Source organism: Eremomyces bilateralis, assembly GCF_010015585.1.
Source record: "Eremomyces bilateralis CBS 781.70 unplaced genomic scaffold P152scaffold_2, whole genome shotgun sequence".
NCBI classification, from domain to species: Eukaryota; Fungi; Ascomycota; class Dothideomycetes; order Eremomycetales; family Eremomycetaceae; genus Eremomyces; species Eremomyces bilateralis.
The window spans coordinates 1,606,787-1,624,293 of NW_022985068.1; the positions used below are offsets into that span (position 1 = coordinate 1,606,787).

At 51.1% G+C, this 17,507-nt stretch overlaps 8 protein-coding genes across 8 annotated transcripts; 3 read left to right on the plus strand and 5 right to left on the minus strand.

Annotated features, from left to right (window-relative positions):
* Positions 1-1,478: 1,478 nt before the first annotated feature.
* P152DRAFT_389310 (putative MFS multidrug transporter) lies at positions 1,479-3,238 on the plus strand (the record flags this gene model as incomplete). The annotated part of the gene is made up of 4 exons (XM_033675976.1): positions 1,479-1,736; positions 1,787-2,616; positions 2,664-2,714; positions 2,764-3,238. 4 exons carry the CDS (start codon positions 1,479-1,481, stop codon positions 3,236-3,238), a joined length of 1,614 nt encoding a protein of 537 aa, XP_033538215.1.
* A 28-nt stretch (positions 3,239-3,266) lies between these two features.
* Positions 3,267-4,786, minus strand: P152DRAFT_129175 (endo-1,5-alpha-L-arabinosidase). The gene is made up of 5 exons (XM_033673752.1): positions 4,380-4,786; positions 4,100-4,323; positions 3,777-4,032; positions 3,588-3,723; positions 3,267-3,532 (listed from the first exon to the last, which is right to left on the minus strand). The coding sequence occupies exons 1-5, from the start codon at positions 4,647-4,649 to the stop codon at positions 3,444-3,446; spliced, it is 975 nt and encodes a 324-aa protein (XP_033538216.1). The 5' UTR covers positions 4,650-4,786; the 3' UTR covers positions 3,267-3,443.
* On the minus strand, positions 4,699-5,262 carry P152DRAFT_129184 (uncharacterized protein). Its single transcript, XM_033673753.1, has one exon. It carries the CDS (start codon positions 5,197-5,199, stop codon positions 4,759-4,761), a length of 441 nt encoding a protein of 146 aa, XP_033538217.1. The 5' UTR covers positions 5,200-5,262; the 3' UTR covers positions 4,699-4,758.
* A 338-nt stretch (positions 5,263-5,600) lies between these two features.
* P152DRAFT_479101 (uncharacterized protein) lies at positions 5,601-7,513 on the minus strand. The gene is made up of 4 exons (XM_033681693.1): positions 6,809-7,513; positions 6,610-6,756; positions 5,993-6,557; positions 5,601-5,934 (listed from the first exon to the last, which is right to left on the minus strand). The coding sequence occupies exons 1-4, from the start codon at positions 7,117-7,119 to the stop codon at positions 5,674-5,676; spliced, it is 1,284 nt and encodes a 427-aa protein (XP_033538218.1). The 5' UTR covers positions 7,120-7,513; the 3' UTR covers positions 5,601-5,673.
* Positions 7,514-7,740: 227 nt separating this feature from the next.
* P152DRAFT_428815 (amidase signature enzyme) lies at positions 7,741-10,079 on the plus strand (the record flags this gene model as incomplete). The annotated part of the gene is made up of 4 exons (XM_033677346.1): positions 7,741-8,171; positions 8,258-9,135; positions 9,211-9,752; positions 9,813-10,079. Exons 1-4 carry the CDS (start codon positions 8,131-8,133, stop codon positions 10,077-10,079), a joined length of 1,728 nt encoding a protein of 575 aa, XP_033538219.1. The 5' UTR covers positions 7,741-8,130.
* Positions 10,080-10,295: 216 nt separating this feature from the next.
* On the minus strand, positions 10,296-11,087 carry P152DRAFT_129210 (uncharacterized protein). The gene is made up of 3 exons (XM_033673754.1): positions 10,858-11,087; positions 10,680-10,801; positions 10,296-10,591 (listed from the first exon to the last, which is right to left on the minus strand). Exons 1-3 carry the CDS (start codon positions 10,938-10,940, stop codon positions 10,380-10,382), a joined length of 417 nt encoding a protein of 138 aa, XP_033538220.1. The 5' UTR covers positions 10,941-11,087; the 3' UTR covers positions 10,296-10,379.
* A 1,701-nt stretch (positions 11,088-12,788) lies between these two features.
* P152DRAFT_454829 (peptide methionine sulfoxide reductase msrB/msrA) lies at positions 12,789-14,081 on the minus strand. Its single transcript, XM_033678661.1, has 3 exons — positions 13,567-14,081; positions 13,219-13,511; positions 12,789-13,166 (listed from the first exon to the last, which is right to left on the minus strand). The coding sequence occupies exons 1-3, from the start codon at positions 13,769-13,771 to the stop codon at positions 13,104-13,106; spliced, it is 561 nt and encodes a 186-aa protein (XP_033538221.1). The 5' UTR covers positions 13,772-14,081; the 3' UTR covers positions 12,789-13,103.
* A 2,494-nt stretch (positions 14,082-16,575) lies between these two features.
* On the plus strand, positions 16,576-17,261 carry P152DRAFT_470594 (uncharacterized protein; the record flags this gene model as incomplete). The annotated part of the gene is made up of 2 exons (XM_033680988.1): positions 16,576-16,971; positions 17,028-17,261. 2 exons carry the CDS (start codon positions 16,576-16,578, stop codon positions 17,259-17,261), a joined length of 630 nt encoding a protein of 209 aa, XP_033538222.1.
* Positions 17,262-17,507: the final 246 nt, after the last annotated feature.

Sequence of the window (17,507 nt, forward strand, 5' to 3'; positions counted from 1 at the left end):
GACATTAGAATTGGACTTAGTAAATGAATAACGCGGGGAAATAGGCAGATTAGAGACGGAACAATTGGATTTGATAGAATATATTGCAAAGGATGCAATTAGACTGGTCGGCTATCCTCATCCCAGACCTCGAAGTGGTTCACGCTTGGAACCATCTCCGCGTGACCAAAGGAATAACATAGATCGCATTGCCACATTCGGTGCGGACCAAGGCATATATGTCGATCAACTAGGGTAATTTGCTCTTGCCTGGGCTGCCGGTAGATAGCTGATGTCCGAACATCGGATATCGTGGGAGAACAGTATCAAATGACTGGCATTGGCGAGGATGGAGGAAGCCTATCAGCGGGAAGCCCATCAACGTTCGAGATCGGACTGAAACACTCCACAGAAATCAAAGTTGAGAATGAAACGGTTCGAACCATCTGTCCATCCCGCCATCAGCCACCTGTACTACTCAGGTTGTGAGTTATTTGAGTAGGACGTGAAAAAGAAGAAACGTTCCTCGATGATGAACGACGGAAGGGGTTGAGATGCCAAGGCTGTGTCACGATCGGACGATCCAGAATGACTAAACCAGGTTCGTGTCGAAAATCTCTCAACAATCCATCCCCCTTTTCTCCCTCAGAGTATGTCATGGCCCATAACCTTCTCATCGCTGTGATACAACCGTCAACTGTTTCAGTGTTTCATGCTGCGCCCGTTGGCCTGAGGCTCTGCAGCCTTTGACAGGAACTCCACCTGTGCGCCATTTCCCGGTTCGCGGATGTCGGTCCTGTACAAGCGGCTGCAACGCCCGCCGACCGATGTGCGTATCCCCAGGAAATGCCTATGCAACAAGCAAGATGTATCCACCGATACAGCTCGTTTGCGACGTGTTTAAATCTTCTCTGCTAACCTAGATGGATCGCAACATTTCTGCCCGGTCAACTGCTTTAGGCTGCCACTCCGGATCTCATCCCCAGGTGGAGCGCGAAATGCATGAAATAACGGATTCCGATGCCAGGAGATGGGGCTACAAGCCTTGGAGGACGATAGGGAAGGTTGGTTGAGTAACGTTGAAAGTGGATGACCTACAAACACACGTCTCTTTGAAAGATCCCATCTATGGAGTTCCTTCCATCCACTGCGGATGCTCCATTTGTTTGTATTTGATAGATTCAAATTCTCATGGGTACCCTCATTTCCAGTTCTTCATATACTGCTCCTTTTTATCTTAAATGTATCTTCTCCGTTGTCATTCATCATTCGTTTTGTCTTTCGCTGAGCAGTGGCAAGCTATGATTTCATGAATGCACTTTTGCGAGTCATTCATTTCAAATCGGATTCTAGCCCTCTCCTCGATTTCTGAATCTTTGCCTTCGATTGTCAGCTGGTACTGCTTTTGCCTTTGCTGCCTTCTGCCGTATCAAAAGTTCTACGGACCGTCTCCGTTCCGAGCCCCAGCTTGTAACCCTATCAACATATCAATCGGCCTCATGTCTCGCGCCAAGGTCTCGATCTGGCATTTTTCAAGTCTTGACAGCATTCTTGCTCTAAAGAATCAGTCGGAAACAACTTTGAGAGGGAAACCAGAGTTTGTGTCTGGCTCTATACGACCGAGCGATGATCTTGAGAAATGGGTCGAACTCCGAGACGGTAGTATCGGAGCACACGAGAACGAATACGGTTGTTTCAATTCCCGATGGGCTGAATATGCCTTTTGCTTTTCTCTAGCAGCGTCCCAGTTCCTTGCGGTATGTTTGTGGACCATAATAGCAGAGTCCTCACTAACGAATTTCTGAAGGAGTATCTCATTTCTGGTTTTGGAATCATCCTGCCCAATCTACCTGCATCATGGAGTCATGGAGACTCCAGAACTTCTAATCTCTGGCCTTCTTCCATCCTATCGCTGGTGTTATGCTCCATGACTCTTCCACTTTCGCGGGCAACGGATATGTACGGCGGTTATCCACTCTTCATGCTTGGAACCGCGTGGCTATCCATCTGGACCCTAGCCGGAGGTTTTTGCCAATCCCAAGAAATGCTCAACGTTGCACGGGCTATGCAAGGCCTTGCGATTGCCGCGTTCCAGCCAGCCGCCTTTTCTTTGCTTGCCCGAGCCTTCCGACCAGGGAGAAAACGCAATGTGGTTTTTGGAGTGTATGGCGCATGCGCACCACTAGGCTTCTTTGGCGGGATCTTGACCTCTGGGATTTGTCTTCAATTTGGTCGATGGGAGTGGTATTTTTGGGTAGGGTCCGTTTTGGCGCTATTGTCCGCGATCAGTGCCTACTTCGCGGTCCCAGAAACAAAGATCAAGCCTCCGGCAGGTTCAAAGGATCTGAAAATGGATTGGATAGGCGCATGCGCTATTGCTTCGGGACTGATAATGCTCTCCTACGGCCTGGCTGCGAGCGCCGCTTCTGAAGTACCATGGAAAGATCCAGCAGTTCTTGGTCCTCTCTGCGCTGGAGCCCTTTGCCTTGTGGTTTCCCTATACGTCGAGCTAAACGTTGTTGACTCACCGCTTCTACCGACCGACTTCTTCGCCCCTAAAAACGTCAAGGCCATGCTGGTCGCATGCTTGATGTTTTATGGGAGTTTCGGCTCGTATCTATTCTACTCCATGTCTTAGTAAGGCATTCCACCACCCTTGGTTTTCAACCAGCTGACTTTAGAAGCATAAACGATGAACTGCAAGTCAAACCGATAACGATGGCGGTGTGGTACAGGTAAGATGCCCAACGCGAGTGCTTGGCCCACAGAACTAACATGTCTCAGCCCGATGGCAATTGGGGGCTTCATCATATCCATCGTAGGCGGGTTGTTGTGCGATGTTGTCCCCGCCTTCTATCTACTCCTAGTATCAGGGTTGGCGTGGATTGGCGCACCATTGCTCCTTGCGATCGGATCGAATGTGACAACATCATATTGGCCATTCATATTTCCATCTACCATCTGTTCAACGCTTGGAATCGACCTGACCTTCACCGTCAGCGCAATATTCCTTGCTTCAGTCCAGCCAGACAAATTCCAGGGCCTTGCTGGAGCAGTCTCGTCTGTGACGGTTAACCTGGGCATCGCCGTTGCTGTATCGCTGTCGGACATTGCTCGGAGAATAGGAACCGAGAAATTTTATACCAGTGTCGCTTCCTACCAGGTCGTCTTTTGGTTTGCCACTCTTCTGGCAGGTATTGGATTCGCAATCACTCTGCTCTTTGTCCGCATAAAACGGTTGGGCAAAGATCAAATCTAGCGTCCGAGGACGCTCAAAAGTTCTTGCTGCTCTTTGGAGGATATCTATCTCACTTTGTATGTTGTTTGAAACGATTTCCTACAGTTCGATGAGCGATGACTGCATTTTTGGATGAGAGCATCTGGTTCAGGCTCTACATAGTGGCATTTAGGATACCCGGTCTAGCTAAGCCTCGCTCGACAAACTGTACTTAAACAATAATACATCAGAGAGCTCGTGGCCATCCGCCAGAGAAGTCCAACTTGTTCCAGCCGAACAACTTGTCGCCATCTGCGTATCCACGTTTCTTGTTGACTAAAACAAAACTCAGCATTGCAATACGTCTGAGAACTGTGGAGTGTTGACTCACTATAGTGGTAATAAAGGACTGGACCTTGTTGGGGGTCGTTGTAGACTCCCTGGCCTCCAGGAGCGTAGATGTCTCCGTGGGAGGGATAAACAACGGTGCCGCCACCTTGCACGCATGATTTGCCGCTTTTATCGACCTAGATATAATTAGTATCCTGAACTATAAACGTGGCTTATGATAAAGACGAACATATGGACCTGTAGGCGAGCTCGATCTGCAAACCAGGATGCGGTATTCTTGGCCTGACGGTGGTCGGTTCTTATCCAGACCGCAGCATTTTCCGGCCGAGAAGAACGCGTAATACTGATTATTGAATGGGAACACGAAAACGCCTTCGATGGCATGCTCACCCGCCGGCTGGAAAACGATCTGGCGCGATGCCGATCCGTCGGTCTTAACCGGAGGATCCTGCATCCCGACCTGGAAAATGTCCCCCCAGAATGACCTGATCGCCTGATTAATATATATTCTGAATTCGGGATCGACGCAGGGAATTCGCCGAACACACGTACCCGAAGTTCATGTACCACTTGTTTCCGCCGCGGAACAGGTTGGCATCGATGGCATTGTAGTCCTTGCCAGCCTTAGACGAGACTCCGATGGCGCCTCGATCCTGCCAGCTGCCGACATCCATCGTCTTGGACGTGGCGAGACCGAGCGCCGAGTTCTGAGATCCAAACTGGCTTACTGCATAGTAAAGATAATAGGTGTCCCCGATCTTAGTCACATCGGGAGCCTAAATTCATCAAACGTCAACTTAGCGATCTTCATGCATCGTCGTCAGATACACACCCAGAGGTCCGTATTGCCAGCTTGGTTGATCTTCGACCGGTCTTTGACAACAGAGCCTTTATACACCCACGGGCCCGTCAACGCTGGTGCGGTATGGATCGCCACCTTTCCATTTGTCGAGAAGCGGAAGTACATTCCGTCATCACGCCGAATGATGGCTGGATCGTGGGAATTTCCGCACACTCCGGTGCACGCTCCTGGGTTTGGATACTGGCACTGTCCCACGGCAGCAAAGGTCACCGCCGACAGAATGAACTGAGAGATTCGCATCGTGTACGATCGTTCACTTAGGCCTCATTAAAGAATGATCGAGGTGAAAGGAAAGGATCATCGGCAGTAGCAACGAACAGGTGCGACTATGCCTATCTATAGAATACGTCTATAAGACCTCCATGTTCCGACGGCTCCGCTGCCATGTTTCAATCCTGTAGTCATAAAGCGAAATTATCTCATAGTGCAAGCCAAGGTGCCTTAGTGACAGGCGGTGATGGTCTTCTGACCAGGAATTGCCAGCAAGCAACCAGCGCATCGCACCAGAACCAGGATCAGAAATGCAAAATGCATAATGAATAGTGCGGAGCACCACGTTTTTGTCCGTTGTAGCAAAATAGAGGAACGGAGTAGCGGCGAAGGCCTGGAAGGAAATGAGATGGATGTAGTAGATTAGGTGCAAATATAAATGAAACGTGGTGCTGATTGGTGGCCTTTTCGCACACGACAGGCGTTTTATAGTCCCCAGCATTATCGCAGGCGATAATAATATATTCCGGCTTCTTGTCCATTTCCACAATTGGCGGAGCGGACTGAAAACAGAAAGCATAATAACCCGTCTGGACAAGAAGTATGTATCGAAGCTGTATAAAACACCCGCTCTGGACCAAAGTCTAAGTACGCAAAAAGATCCCAGAGCGCTTTCGTGAGAAAAATTACTCCGGTTCGAATCAAGACGAGCAACTAGTTTGCAATGACACGAGAGTAAATGTCCCAGTTCATATCGCCCAGGACAATCGCCCCGGATTAGGAAGTCTTTTATCGAATACGTAGCTCCCTACACCTCTTTCTGCAGAAACCGATGCTCAAGGGCCTCGAAGTGCGTCTCTAGCTGTTAATAACGAGAATTAAAATCCTTAGTGACGATCATCAAAGTAAGTAAGGGAATTCTGTAGAGTAAATAGGTAAAAACATGTCGACTTCGTACGAGGAGCTCCTGTGTGATTGATGCTCCAGGGCTACGCCTCAACGCGATCTATGAGATGAATAGTTTGTGCTTTAATGATTGCTCTACCTTCTATCGCTACGTCTGTGACACGATCTGGGAACCCAAATTTGGCATATTGACTCCTCCTTGCATACAGGCGCTTCCTGTGCCAAGGCCGAGGAAGGCCATCATGGCGGACAGTTGATTAGGAATGAGATATACCGGGAGGCCAGGGCATCCAAACCCAGTAGGGATGTTGCCTTGTATCTCCACCGGCATCCGTACCGGAGTTGTAGTGTCAGGTGTAATGCTCAGTCCTTGGTCAAGCCCGAGATATAAGAAAGAGATGGCCATTTGCTATCGATAATTAGCGATGGTAAGGCGGGCATGTATTGTTTGGACGGAATTTTCTTACCGGCTCGAGCGCATGCTCTCCATGACCGGCCATCTGCGCATATTTCGTAGAATTATAAAGTCCCTCCACGACAAGCTTGTCGCCCTTCTCAAGTCGTCCGATATTAGTGCAAACAGCAGTGTTCGAAATATGCTTCATGCTCGTGCTCGCGCCACCATGAGCATGACCAGAATCATTCAATTGATGCACATTGTCGACGCTTGGCATCTCACCCGCCCCTGGGGCGACAAAAGCTGGTTCAAGGCCATAATACTGAACGGAATTGCAAGCCACTTTGCCGTTTTTGAGCATGTTGACATCGGTGGCACCGTCGTGACCATGGCCAATAACCCAAAGAATCTCACCGCTGTAGGGAGAGACCCATTCTGCGGAATGGTACTCATACACCCCCTCTTTGGCAGGGAGTTCAGAATCGCCGCACTCTGTCGCATCCATTTCGATGATGGTCGCTGCCTTGTACCCTGCTGTCGAGGCGGGTACGTACTCATAAAGCATGGTCAAGTACAGTGATTTTGGCTCGGCGGCTTCATTCATGAGCTCGGTCAGGAGACCGAAGGTGTCTGTCCTGTGTCACAATCAGCATAGTAATGGCGGGAAATGCCATCGATATAGCGCACCCAAGTACGGGAAGACCCCAGTTGCCATTTGCATTCAGTCGGGCCAAAGTACGCTCATTCCCACTTGAGAAGATCCTCTGTGGCCACAGCTTGAGCGCGGACTTTCTGGCACATATGGCGTCTTTCTGACCGGTATTGTAAAGCACCCTGGAGATTGGTTAGTCGATCGAGCAACTGATATCTTTCCATGACAACCTACATGTGATGTAACCACGCGCCAGTGTCAATGTTCGCTTCCGTTCCATCGGCATACTCTAAGCCTGCCTGCATCGCCGTGATATAGCAGTCGGTGCAGGGCAATGCTACCTTAGGTGTCATGGCATTGTTTACCATCCCATTTGCGGGTACTGTATAAGGACCATGCTTGATCTTCACAATTTTGGCCGCAGGATCGGATAGCGGAGACTTGAGCGTCATGCGGCTCACGGCGCCGGGTGGTAAGTCCGCTGCTTTGACGCCATGTGATAACAGCTGGATGGCAACCAGTGCAATGATTGAGGGCGCAATCATTTCGACTTAGTAGCTAGAACTCAGATGCAATAATGAATGTACAATCAAGTGAAAGGAAATGACAGCATGATAAGGATGGAACGCTTGAGGAATGCAACTGAAAAGCCCGACAGGAAACGCATTATGCGAAATGATCGAAGGTACAAAGAGACTAAAGCATCGGCAACTGAAGCCGTATATACCTGTAAACCCCCTTGCGCTCTGCAATAAGCATAAATAAAAACGTTAATGTTATTCGGTAGACAGGGCCAGAGCAGGCAGCCGGCAAATGGCAGAGTCGATCGTTTAGAAGAGGACTGGCACATGCCTCTAATACTGCTTAAACAATGCCTACGGCTGCTCAATCTACATAGATTGGAGCAAGCGGTGAAGAGTGGTGTAGATTCAGACAGATCCATATGAGGTCGGAGAGATATTGAACAAAGTCAGGGGAAAATGGAGTTGGTGCCCTAAGCCCTAACAATGCTCATGATTGGCTAGGCAACACCACAGATCTGAGCAAACACGTTATGTATGGATCACGTGCAAGTTTTTCACTCTATAGCTTACGTAATTATATCCTACAATCCTAACTACATCTTGTAATTATCCTGAATTCCTGAATCCTGAATCCTGAATTCCTGATCCTGCCTTGTGGCTTACCATACCCAAATTGACCCCTTCACCAGCCTCCTCCCCCTTAACCCTGATCGGATACTATCGCAATGGCGGTTTGACCTTTGCCAATTTCATCTGCAGCCATTCCACCGAAAGTTACCTTAGTACTTTGGTTATCTGAGCGATTAGGCAAAATGTGATGCCTAGGCTTTAAAAGATGAGCATTATGTGCAACTATTGTACCACCAGTAGGGATGATGGCGGGGTTGGCCTTCGGCCGATGGCAGCCGAATGAGATAAGTGCCTTGCATGGAGACATCGCAACGCTCCAATCTCTCAACTGTAATGTTCCTTTCACCAGGGCAGAAGTAGAATTGAGTTGAGGACTTCAAGTTCCTCAGTGCTGCCAATATCATGGTCCGTCCATTTGACTATTTCGATCATCGTCGCGACTGGTGAGGCTTTACCTTTATCCCCCTTCGACGGAGCATCCATGTAGTACGGAGATAAGTATCGTGAGTGCTAACCGAGACTCTTGCAGCAAGTACAAGCAAGATGAACGCGCCCGTCGCATCGCTTCCCTCCCTAAAGAATACACTGGCCCTATAACGCCAACCGAACGCGGCATCCTCGCCTACCCCATCTCCGAGCTCGTCAATCACGTCCACAATGGCGTCGTCCAGCCCGTCGACATCCTCCGCGCCTACGGCAAATCTGCGATCGCAGCCCACAAGAAAACCAACTGCCTAACCGAGATCCTCTTCCCCTCGGCCGAGAACCACGCCCACGTCTCCGCCGACGCCAAAGGCCCGCTCGCCGGCGTGCCCGTATCGCTCAAAGACTCCGTCAACGTCGCCGGCTTCGACACCAGCGTCGGATACTCCGGCTATACCCGCCAACCCCTCGCGGACGATGGCCCTATGGTTCGCCTCCTCCGCGACGCCGGCGCCGTGCCGTTCGTCAAGACAAACCTCCCAACCACCCTCCTCTCCTTCGAGTCCTCCAACGACGTCTGGGGCCGGACGCGCAACCCGCACAATCCGGCGTACAGCCCCGGCGGGTCCACGGGCGGCGAGTCGGCGCTACTGGCGGCAGGGGGTTCCCGGATCGGGATCGGCTCGGATGTAGCGGGTAGCGTGCGCATCCCGGCGCATTGGTCAGGGTGCTATTCGCTGCGATGTAGTACAGGGCGGTGGCCGAAGATGGGGAATCGGACGAGTATGCCGGGGCAGGAGGGGGTTCCGAGTGTGTTTAGTCCGATGACGAGGACATTGGGGGATCTGAGGTACTTCACGAAGGCGGTGGTGGGGATGAAGCCGTGGACATATGATCATAGCGCGCATCCGATTGAGTGGAGAGAGGATGTGGTGGAGGAGTTTGCGGCGAAGAAGTTGAGGATTGGAGTGATGAGGTCGGATGGTAAGTCTCGTTGCCTCGCCTATCGGCGCCTTAAGCATCAAATTGCCTACGCGCGAAACTAATATGTTAATCCAGGCGTCGTTGATCCTTCTCCCGCATGTGCCCGCGCCCTCTCCATCGCCGCAACTGCCCTCTCCGATGCAGGTCACTCCGTCATCGACATCCCTCCGCCTCCGTCCCCCATATCCCCTTACGATGGCCTCGTCCTCGCCTCCCAGCTCCTTAACTCCGACGGCTGTGCCACTTTCCTCTCCTTCCTCCGAACCGGCGAGTCATCTGACCCCGGCGCCATACAGCTCTCGTTCTGGGCGAACTTGGCGCGCCCGCTCAAATGGCTGTATTACGCCTACGTTAAGTACGTCAAGAGGGACGCCGTCTGGGCAGAGCTGCTGAAGGGCTTTGGACCGGTATCTGCTACGGAGCAGTGGAAATTGGTGATCAGCAGGGAGTCTTTCCGGCTGGCATGGCATGAGTGGTGGGAGGGCGGAAATGGGCTGGGTGGCATGGAGAAGAAGGTGGATGTGATTTTGACAGCGCCGAACGCGACGCCCGCGCTACCGCATGGCGCGATGAAGGATGCAGTGAGCGCGTGTGGGTATACATTTTTGTTCAATATGGTAGGGCACCTCTTCCTGGAATGATCTCTGTTGCCGATGCAGGACTGACATGGCTCGCAGCTGGATTATTCATGTGGCATCCTCCCTGTCACCCACGTCGATGCGGAACTTGATGCCCTCCCGGTGGACTTCAAGCTGAGGAAGCTGAATGGTGTCGCGCGCGGTGCGTACAAGCATTACGATGCAAAGAAGATGGGGGGACTGCCGGTCGCGGTGCAGGTGGTTGGGCAGAGGTTGGAGGAAGAGAAGGTGTTGACTGTGATGCAACGGCTGGAAGATGCATTGGAGTCGAGAGGGGAGAAGTATCTGCTTCTGGAAATTGACTAGATGCAGTTGAATGGTAAGATAGGGGCTTGCATGGATCAAGATAGTGCATATTTGGTGAGTACGGCCACGGGATGATGGTGTACAGGGATTTCAGCATTCTAAGCCAGTCGTCATGCGTATCAGAGCATTCCATTAATTCTTCAACTAGCACTTTGAAGCTTATGCTATCGTATCTATAACCACGGCATCGGAGTCATTCCACTCGTCATCCATTCGTGAACTTCTCATGAAATTGTCTATCGCACCCGGATATCGTATCGAATGAATACCTGATATCAGGTACCATTACCTATTAGATCCCTACGGCGCCGGCGGCATGACCTCGAAGGTGTGCGCCACCTCCTTTTGCCACTCATACCGGTCCTTGCCGTACACCTCCACGGCCACTGGGAACGACTTGCTGTCGTCGAGCGTCGCGGTACGGAGGACTATGAGCTCGGCCGGTAGAGCTTCCTGGACGTGGTAGATGTGGGTGCCACACGCGCTGCAGAAGAGGCAGTCGACGCCCTTGCCTGAGTTGGAGTGGTTAGTTCTGACCGCTGGCGGTAGCGATGGGTGATATGGAGTCAAAAATCTTCCATATAGTTATTCGGTACTTACCAGAGTCTCCCTTGTAGGTGTAGGTCTTCAAATCGCCCTTGGTGACCTTGAATACCGACTTGGGGATGATCTGGTTCAAGCTAAAAGCGCCAGTGCTCAGGACTTTGCAGGTATTGCAATGGCTAAAGAGCAGTTCAGTATCGGTTCAACATGAATGAATTTAGGCATGTGACTATACCAGAGGACGTGATTCTTCTTGTCATCTGGTAGTTCGGCCTCGTAGGCGACCGCACCACAGTGGCATTTTCCAGTCATAGCCATGATGTCAAATTTGGGGAGGAGTTTCGGATGTTGTGGTACGTGGAAGCAAGGTTACACGGTAACGATTGAAGATGCGGAGAGTGAGGCTTCTGGGATGTGATGTCGAGATGACGGCTTCAAGTGCAGGTATATATCGAAAGGAAATTAACACAAGGAAGGAGCAGATCTCGGAATTTATATTCCCTTCATCACAGCAACCGCTTGGAACCGGCCCTAATAACAGAACTCTAGACCGTCTTGCTGATTCTCCAATTCTCCCATTCCCCATCTTTTTCCCGGTGCAATCGCAAATTCTTACTTCCGCCGGACCTGTTTATCACCCAGAGAGCTGGGAATAAATTCGACTTTCGAGGCCAGAGGCACACCCGCTCTGCCAGTCTCCGCTCCACGACAAGGTCGATTGCCGCGACGGCGTATCACCTCGACGGTTGATCGGTCTGCTAATGTATGACAGGCCAATTGGATGGGCAGAGGGCGCGATTTGGAATTCTTGATTTCCCAATTGGGCGGTCCGTTAGCCTTTTGAGGTTCTAGGGGGGGACTCCGGCGCATTGTACGTCATGGATTTTGGGGGAGGGGGTGCAGGTTTCGTCCTGCTGCAGATGTTTTATGGTAAGCCAGTCGAACTAGAGTGGGGTGGAACTTGGGATGAAGTGAGGAAGCACTAGTTAGGAATTGTTAGCAATGCGGCTGAATAGGATCAGATACTGCAGGATTGCGATCATGACAGATTTGTCCTTCAGGAAGAAATACTTCTACCGACCAAAGTGACGTGGATTTGGACCGTCACAAGGGCGGAGAGACTCGATCACGAAGCTATCGTTGTCCGGCCGAACCGTCACCCACCCAACGAATCAGTATGGGGCTTAGGGTGCAGCGCGATAGTGATGGGTAATCCGATTCCTGACATATTAATAAATCGCTCCATTTTCGACAGGCCCCTAAGTTAAATCCAACATTATTTGCATAGACTTCCAAATGGAATGCTGACATTCCAGGAAGCGACTCGCACGGTTAATCGCACAAACAAACAAGAAGACAATCCCCTTCGACGGTGGCAAGATAGACCGCTTCGCATCAGGATCTGCAGGGTCAAGCAATTCCAAATATTGTGGTACCTGTATCCGCAGGTCTTTTGCATCTTGCACGGCGTTCGAGAAGATGAGCGTTCGGCTGGCGAGTAAAATGGCGATGTACAGTGTTTAGGATGCAGGGGGTGGGTAGTCGCGTCGACCGGCAGTCGACTCACAACAAACTCCGCTAGACGAATGCAGCTACTCGAACTGCATACTGCATAATTGTTAACTAGTTACGGGGGGGTAAGTAATCCGGGTCTAGCTCGGGGACTTATCAGCACGGAAGTCAAAGAATATTCCTGCGCTGCGTTTAGTTCTTCACCACCTGGGGTAGAGGAAATTGATACTCCGCTGTGGTGGACGACTCCCTCCCGCGTATGGAAAAGGAGAATGGTATCTTTAAGTAATATAAGGTGGGTAACGATCATCGCGGGGTTTCGACGCCCATGATACGCTTCAAGGTCGTCATCAATTTCTTCCACTTCGGATGCGGAGATATGATAGCGTCCCTAATGTTCGGAGTCGATAATTGATGACCATTGGCCCTTCATGCCGATTAGATGAGTAGCGGAGTATAAACGATAAGAGGGAATGCTTGCACGGAGGCAAGATTTGCAGGAACGTCAGAAACATCTTTCGAGAGACAAGAGGGAGGAATGGATTGACTTTATTGATTTACCAATGCCCATCAAGGTGGCTGGCTCGGAGCATGTAAGATATCCACCATCGACGTCCATATGAACAGACGCTTCAACCCGAGATGTACACTGAGCGGTCGAATAATAATTGATATTCACTATTAACAGTGAGGAGAATGGGCAGTTATGTACCAGCTCTTCAGAGATTAGGGGTCAAGTATATAGGGCGAAAAGGACTATTAATCATGCCGCCACCACGGCATATCGTCTATCAACTGTCCAATGGCTCAGCACACGCGAGTTGGCCTTGGATAAAGGGGAACACTTCTGTTCATTTAGTCTGAATCAAATTCCCATTCTAACCAGCCAGTTGGTTGCAAGTGTTCTTGTTTGGACCACATATTTCATGACATCATCACGGCATCGTTCATGGCTCCATTTCTAGTCCGTCATGACGAGAGAGGGGGAAACGGACGAAGGAAATGGGATGGGCATTCATAGCCTCCAGGATTCTGCTTCCAGTTAGTATCCTTGTGTGTCCTGCAGAAACGGCGATCAACGCACCTTGTCCAAGTAGAGCTGATGATACGTCTCGGCATCCCACCATTGACCAGCGGGCAGGATTTCCGTGACCACTTTGCCCTTCTTCCACCATTCCTGCTGCACCTTGTCGGTGACCTCCTTTGCGATCTTCTCCTGCTCCTCGTCATGGAAGAAGATACCGCTCCGATATTGGGAGCCGGTGTCCGGTCCCTGCCTGTCCTTCGTGGTGGGATCGTGCATGCGGTAGAGGAACTCGATCAACTCCCGGTATTTGAGCTTCTCGGGGTCGTAGATAACTTGTAGAGCTTCGGCGTCTGGATGCATCATGTCAGCGGCTTTCTGGCTTCTGGACTTCGCCATGCAACTTACGTCCTGTTCGGCCTGTACATACTGCTCGGTAGCTAGGGTTCTGTGTATCGCCTCCAATATATCCAACCCTCGCATCGATCAGGCCCTTTCCATCGAAGGCTTTGCGGTACATGTGCTCAACGCCCCAGAAGCATCCTGCAGCAATGGTTGCCTTCGCCGCGCCCTCCGGCAATGTTGCTGATGACCCCTCGGGACCGAAGGCCATCGTGGTCGAAGAGAACGGACGAAGGAATTTGGAGAATAGACCCGACGGCATGGGAGACATGAAGGGTAGAAGAACCGCAACGATGATTACCAGTATATATGGAAGGGGAATGGAGCGGAGGAGATCCAGTGTTTCTGAGCCGGTTGCTTGGAAATGAAGTTGTCTGGAGTCTGGACCAGCCGAAGTTTTATAGTATCTGTTGAAAGAAGAACTCAAATCATGCCTTAGTTCACTAACCGATTCGCGTCATCGAGCGGAGGAATTGTCAATTGACAAATCGTACGGAGTCTGTCGGCAATGCCCTCGCATTACTGATCACATCAAAGACAGCGGGGCCGGAGAGAGGATGTCATCGTGGCAGGGCAGAGCGATTCAACTGCGCCACTTGATATTGACAAGCTTCACGTGATCTCAAAGTTTTTCTGGCGGGCTGTAAATGCCTAAACTGCAGACAGTCACGTGAAATTGGCTTTCTCCCATCCTTCCAAATTCCAATCCTTCATCTTCCTCCGACAAGCGTTCCCCCTGCAGATATGCCAGCAATGCGGAGTCAAAACCCAGATTCCGGTCTGAGTATGTCGGATTATTGCATGGCGATGCACCGGCCCGCCTACCCTTTATCCTTTTGGCCGCCTCTTACCTGCACGGGACGGTTGTAGGCTTCGTGTTATCTCGCTTGCCACCTGGAATGCTGGATGGAAGAGGAAAAGGGGCATTCGAACGCCTTTATCAAGATGCTGTTACCCACATCTCCATCGTAGATCTTTCGCAAATCTTGATCTTCCTTTTGAACCACGGAGCGCATGAATTTCGCTATACATCTATACTGCCTCGTCTAAACTACATCATCCGGATTCGACCCGACTGCCCGATATTTGCGTGGATTTGATTTCCTTCATATCGTTCCCCGGTTGGGCGTGTCCCGTCCATATTGGGGAGGGCTCTCCGGCTCAAACTTGCGACCGCATCGTTATTGGATGTTCGCGACGTGACAATGTTCGCAATCTTTCCTCTCATTCCTAGATGAGCAAGATTTCGTTTCGTTTTCATTATTGCCATGTTCTTCCGGTTTGCGAATGACTGCCAACTCGGTGCCAAGGGCAGGCATCACTCGCCTGGTCGTTCGGCACTCGTGGTCCACCGTTCGTTGATCGGTTTCAGCACTTGTGCTTCAATTTACCCTATGTCGGTGGCGGCTTCACATTATCCTCCTTGACTTATTATGGATCTGATTAAGGGCCAGCATTGCAAGATACGAGGCGCAACACCAATGCGACATTGCTGCCGCTGAGTGATTGCACGGTGGCTGCCGAACTGGCCGGACCTCACCGTCATTGAGGTGGTATTCATTCATATCCGAGTCGACAAACCTTTCCCGTCTAGGATGATGCCGCGGACAAGCCAGGAAATCAAACGTGATTGTTTGAATCTGTCAGCTGGCACTTTAGCTGGCACTATTTTTGGGCTGATGTCGTTGAGTTCCCGGTGAGGCTGTCGTTGCTGCTTCGCGGAGCTTTAGCCGAGAACCAAGTTCTCACGATGTCAACAATCACAATGCCTGCCTTCGTCCATCAATAGGATCTTTTCAGTCTTCATTACGCAAATTCTGTATTTCCTTAGAGTTGTTGCAATAACAGAAGCACGCCACAGGCCGATCTCTTGGTCGAGACCAGAAAAATGTGGTCATGTTCCTGACAGGGTTTCCCTGTCTTCTGTATATCATTTTCCATTTACATATATTGACAGTACCTGCGTCTCGACCAACCTCACCAGCGTTTCGTTCTCATAAGTTGCTTTCTCATCTATGTTTTAATATCTTCTTGATTATTTCACCACTGTTCACAAATGAGGACCACCCTTCATATGGAGAATCTTGATGCTATTGCAACCCTCTCCGTGACTCCACTGGATGTCGTCGCCCGGTTTTCCGTCGTCAATCCCCGCTTTCGGTCTATTTTCAACTCACTACGCGCAAATAACTCTAGTGTTCCATTTGTATATTCCCATGCAACTGGTCATGGAGCGCCGTGATGCCAAATTTTACTCACGTTGTCTCTCCAGCCTGATCGAAACCCGGGGATCCGTGGACGCCATGCTCCACACTCATTTGTTTCGACCGAGACCGAACGCTTCAGCCGTGGTGCTCCAGTCTCCTCGGCAGCTATGTTTAGCATCGTGAACAGGCTGTTTCCCACACTTCACTCTCGCCGATATTGAGGCAACAAGAAGCCGACTAGACCCGGAATTGTATTGCTGGGCATCTGACATGGGAACGAATTTCCTCTGGTTGAGAACGCCGGTCGAGAATGCCGGTCGTTGAGCTCACGACGTTCCTCAAACTTGTTGCATCGCCACTGGTCGACAAAGAAATTCCCCGAAGCCGCGGCTCCACGGTCGGATCGTGAACGGAAGCAAAGTTTATCGTGTTCTAGGCCGGTGGCGCATCAGGCATTCGTGCTGTCGCGAGATCTCCGTCATGGTTTGACAGATACGGTCATGCAGGGGTGTTCGCCCGTTCCTCGCACACCATCAATCTCTACGGTCCGCAAACCATATCATTATTGCATATTGCATGGCCTGGGGTCCGTGGCATCAATTTAGACCTCTCGACATGGCCGCTCAATCCAGGCCAGGTTTGCGGAAATTGACATTGACCACGGGATAGTCTTGCAAATTGCGTCGACTGACTATATAAACGCCGCTCACGAACGTTCTGTTGCTGAATCTTTATCCTCTCCTTCTGACAGCCTCCAAGAGAACACACTCATTCGGACTAACTAAGTCTTTTCAACTCAACCTTCACCATGAAGACCTCTGCCTTGCTCGCTATCCTTCCCGCCTTCGTGGCCGCCAGCCCCGTCGTCGTTCCTACCAATGCCGCTGGTCCCGACCCAGGCACCGTCCGCATCCGGGGTGTCACCTATGGCGGGTCCGGCTGCCCTCAGGGCAGCATGAGCGCCCAGCTCTCGTCCGATCAGACTCTCGTCACGTTGATCTTCGATGAGTACCAAGCCTCCATCGGCCCCGACGTTGCCGTCAACGATCAGCGCAAGAACTGCCAGCTGAACTTCGCCCTCACTTACCCCGGCGGCTTCCAGTACTCCGTCTTCAGCGCCGATTATCGCGGATACGCTGATCTCGATGCCGGTGTCAGCGGCACCCTGAAGTCCACCTACTACTTCTCCGGCCAGCCGACTCAGGTACACTTAAACTCGGCTAAATCCGTCTCATCTTATGCAGTACTAACGATCCCCAGACTTCCACTGAGACCATCTTCACCGGCCCCCTCAACGGAGACTACCTGAAGAGCGACGAGGTCGATCAGGTCTCCCTGGTCTGGTCTCCTTGCGGAGCCGAGGGCCTGCTCAACATCAACTCCCAAGTCCGCCTTACCTCCAGCAACCGCAACGCCAAGGGTCTGCTCACCACCGATTCCATCGATGCCAAGTTTGAACAGAAGGTTCGCGTCCGATGGCGAACTTGCAAGTAAGCGCTCCCGGGGGCGCCTTCACCGGGCCCTGTGCCTCTTTTCTTTCTTTCTGTGGGTTCCCCATCCCCTGGGGTTGATGGTGCCGATCCCACCTCCTCTTGCGCCTTGATCGTCTCCTGATCTTTACAGAGTAGATGGCTGACTCTTTGTCTATAGCGGTGGTGGCAATGACGGCGGCAACAATGGCGGCAATAATGGCGGCAACAACGGCGGCAACAACGGCGGCAACAACGGCGGCAACAACGG

Excerpts from the sequence above, each read along its gene's own strand:
- P152DRAFT_129210 (XM_033673754.1), bottom strand. The coding sequence starts at position 10,940 with ATGGCTATGACTGGAAAATGCCACTGTGGTGCGGTCGCCTACGAGGCC. Across the intron at positions 10,802-10,857 it reads AAGAAGAATCACGTCCTCTG|CCATTGCAATACCTGCAAAG; the intron begins GTATAGTCACAT and ends ACTGCTCTTTAG. Across the intron at positions 10,592-10,679 it reads CACCTACAAGGGAGACTCTG|GCAAGGGCGTCGACTGCCTC; the intron begins GTAAGTACCGAA and ends ACTCCAACTCAG.
- P152DRAFT_454829 (XM_033678661.1), bottom strand. The coding sequence starts at position 13,771 with ATGGCCTTCGGTCCCGAGGGGTCATCAGCAACATTGCCGGAGGGCGCG. Across the intron at positions 13,512-13,566 it reads ATGTACAGGCCGAACAGGAC|ACGCCGAAGCTCTACAAGTT; the intron begins GTAAGTTGCATG and ends TGATGCATCCAG. Across the intron at positions 13,167-13,218 it reads ATCAGCTCTACTTGGACAAG|AATCCTGGAGGCTATGAATG; the intron begins GTGCGTTGATCG and ends AACTGGAAGCAG.
- P152DRAFT_129175 (XM_033673752.1), bottom strand. The coding sequence starts at position 4,649 with ATGCGAATCTCTCAGTTCATTCTGTCGGCGGTGACCTTTGCTGCCGTG. Across the intron at positions 4,324-4,379 it reads CTGGCAATACGGACCTCTGG|GCTCCCGATGTGACTAAGAT; the intron begins GTGTGTATCTGA and ends TGATGAATTTAG. Across the intron at positions 4,033-4,099 it reads AAGTGGTACATGAACTTCGG|GTCATTCTGGGGGGACATTT; the intron begins GTACGTGTGTTC and ends TCAGGCGATCAG.
- P152DRAFT_129184 (XM_033673753.1), bottom strand. The coding sequence starts at position 5,199 with ATGCTTTCTGTTTTCAGTCCGCTCCGCCAATTGTGGAAATGGACAAGA.
- P152DRAFT_479101 (XM_033681693.1), bottom strand. The coding sequence starts at position 7,119 with ATGATTGCGCCCTCAATCATTGCACTGGTTGCCATCCAGCTGTTATCA. Across the intron at positions 6,757-6,808 it reads GGCGCGTGGTTACATCACAT|GGTGCTTTACAATACCGGTC; the intron begins GTAGGTTGTCAT and ends ACCAATCTCCAG. Across the intron at positions 6,558-6,609 it reads TGGGGTCTTCCCGTACTTGG|GACAGACACCTTCGGTCTCC; the intron begins GTGCGCTATATC and ends ATTGTGACACAG.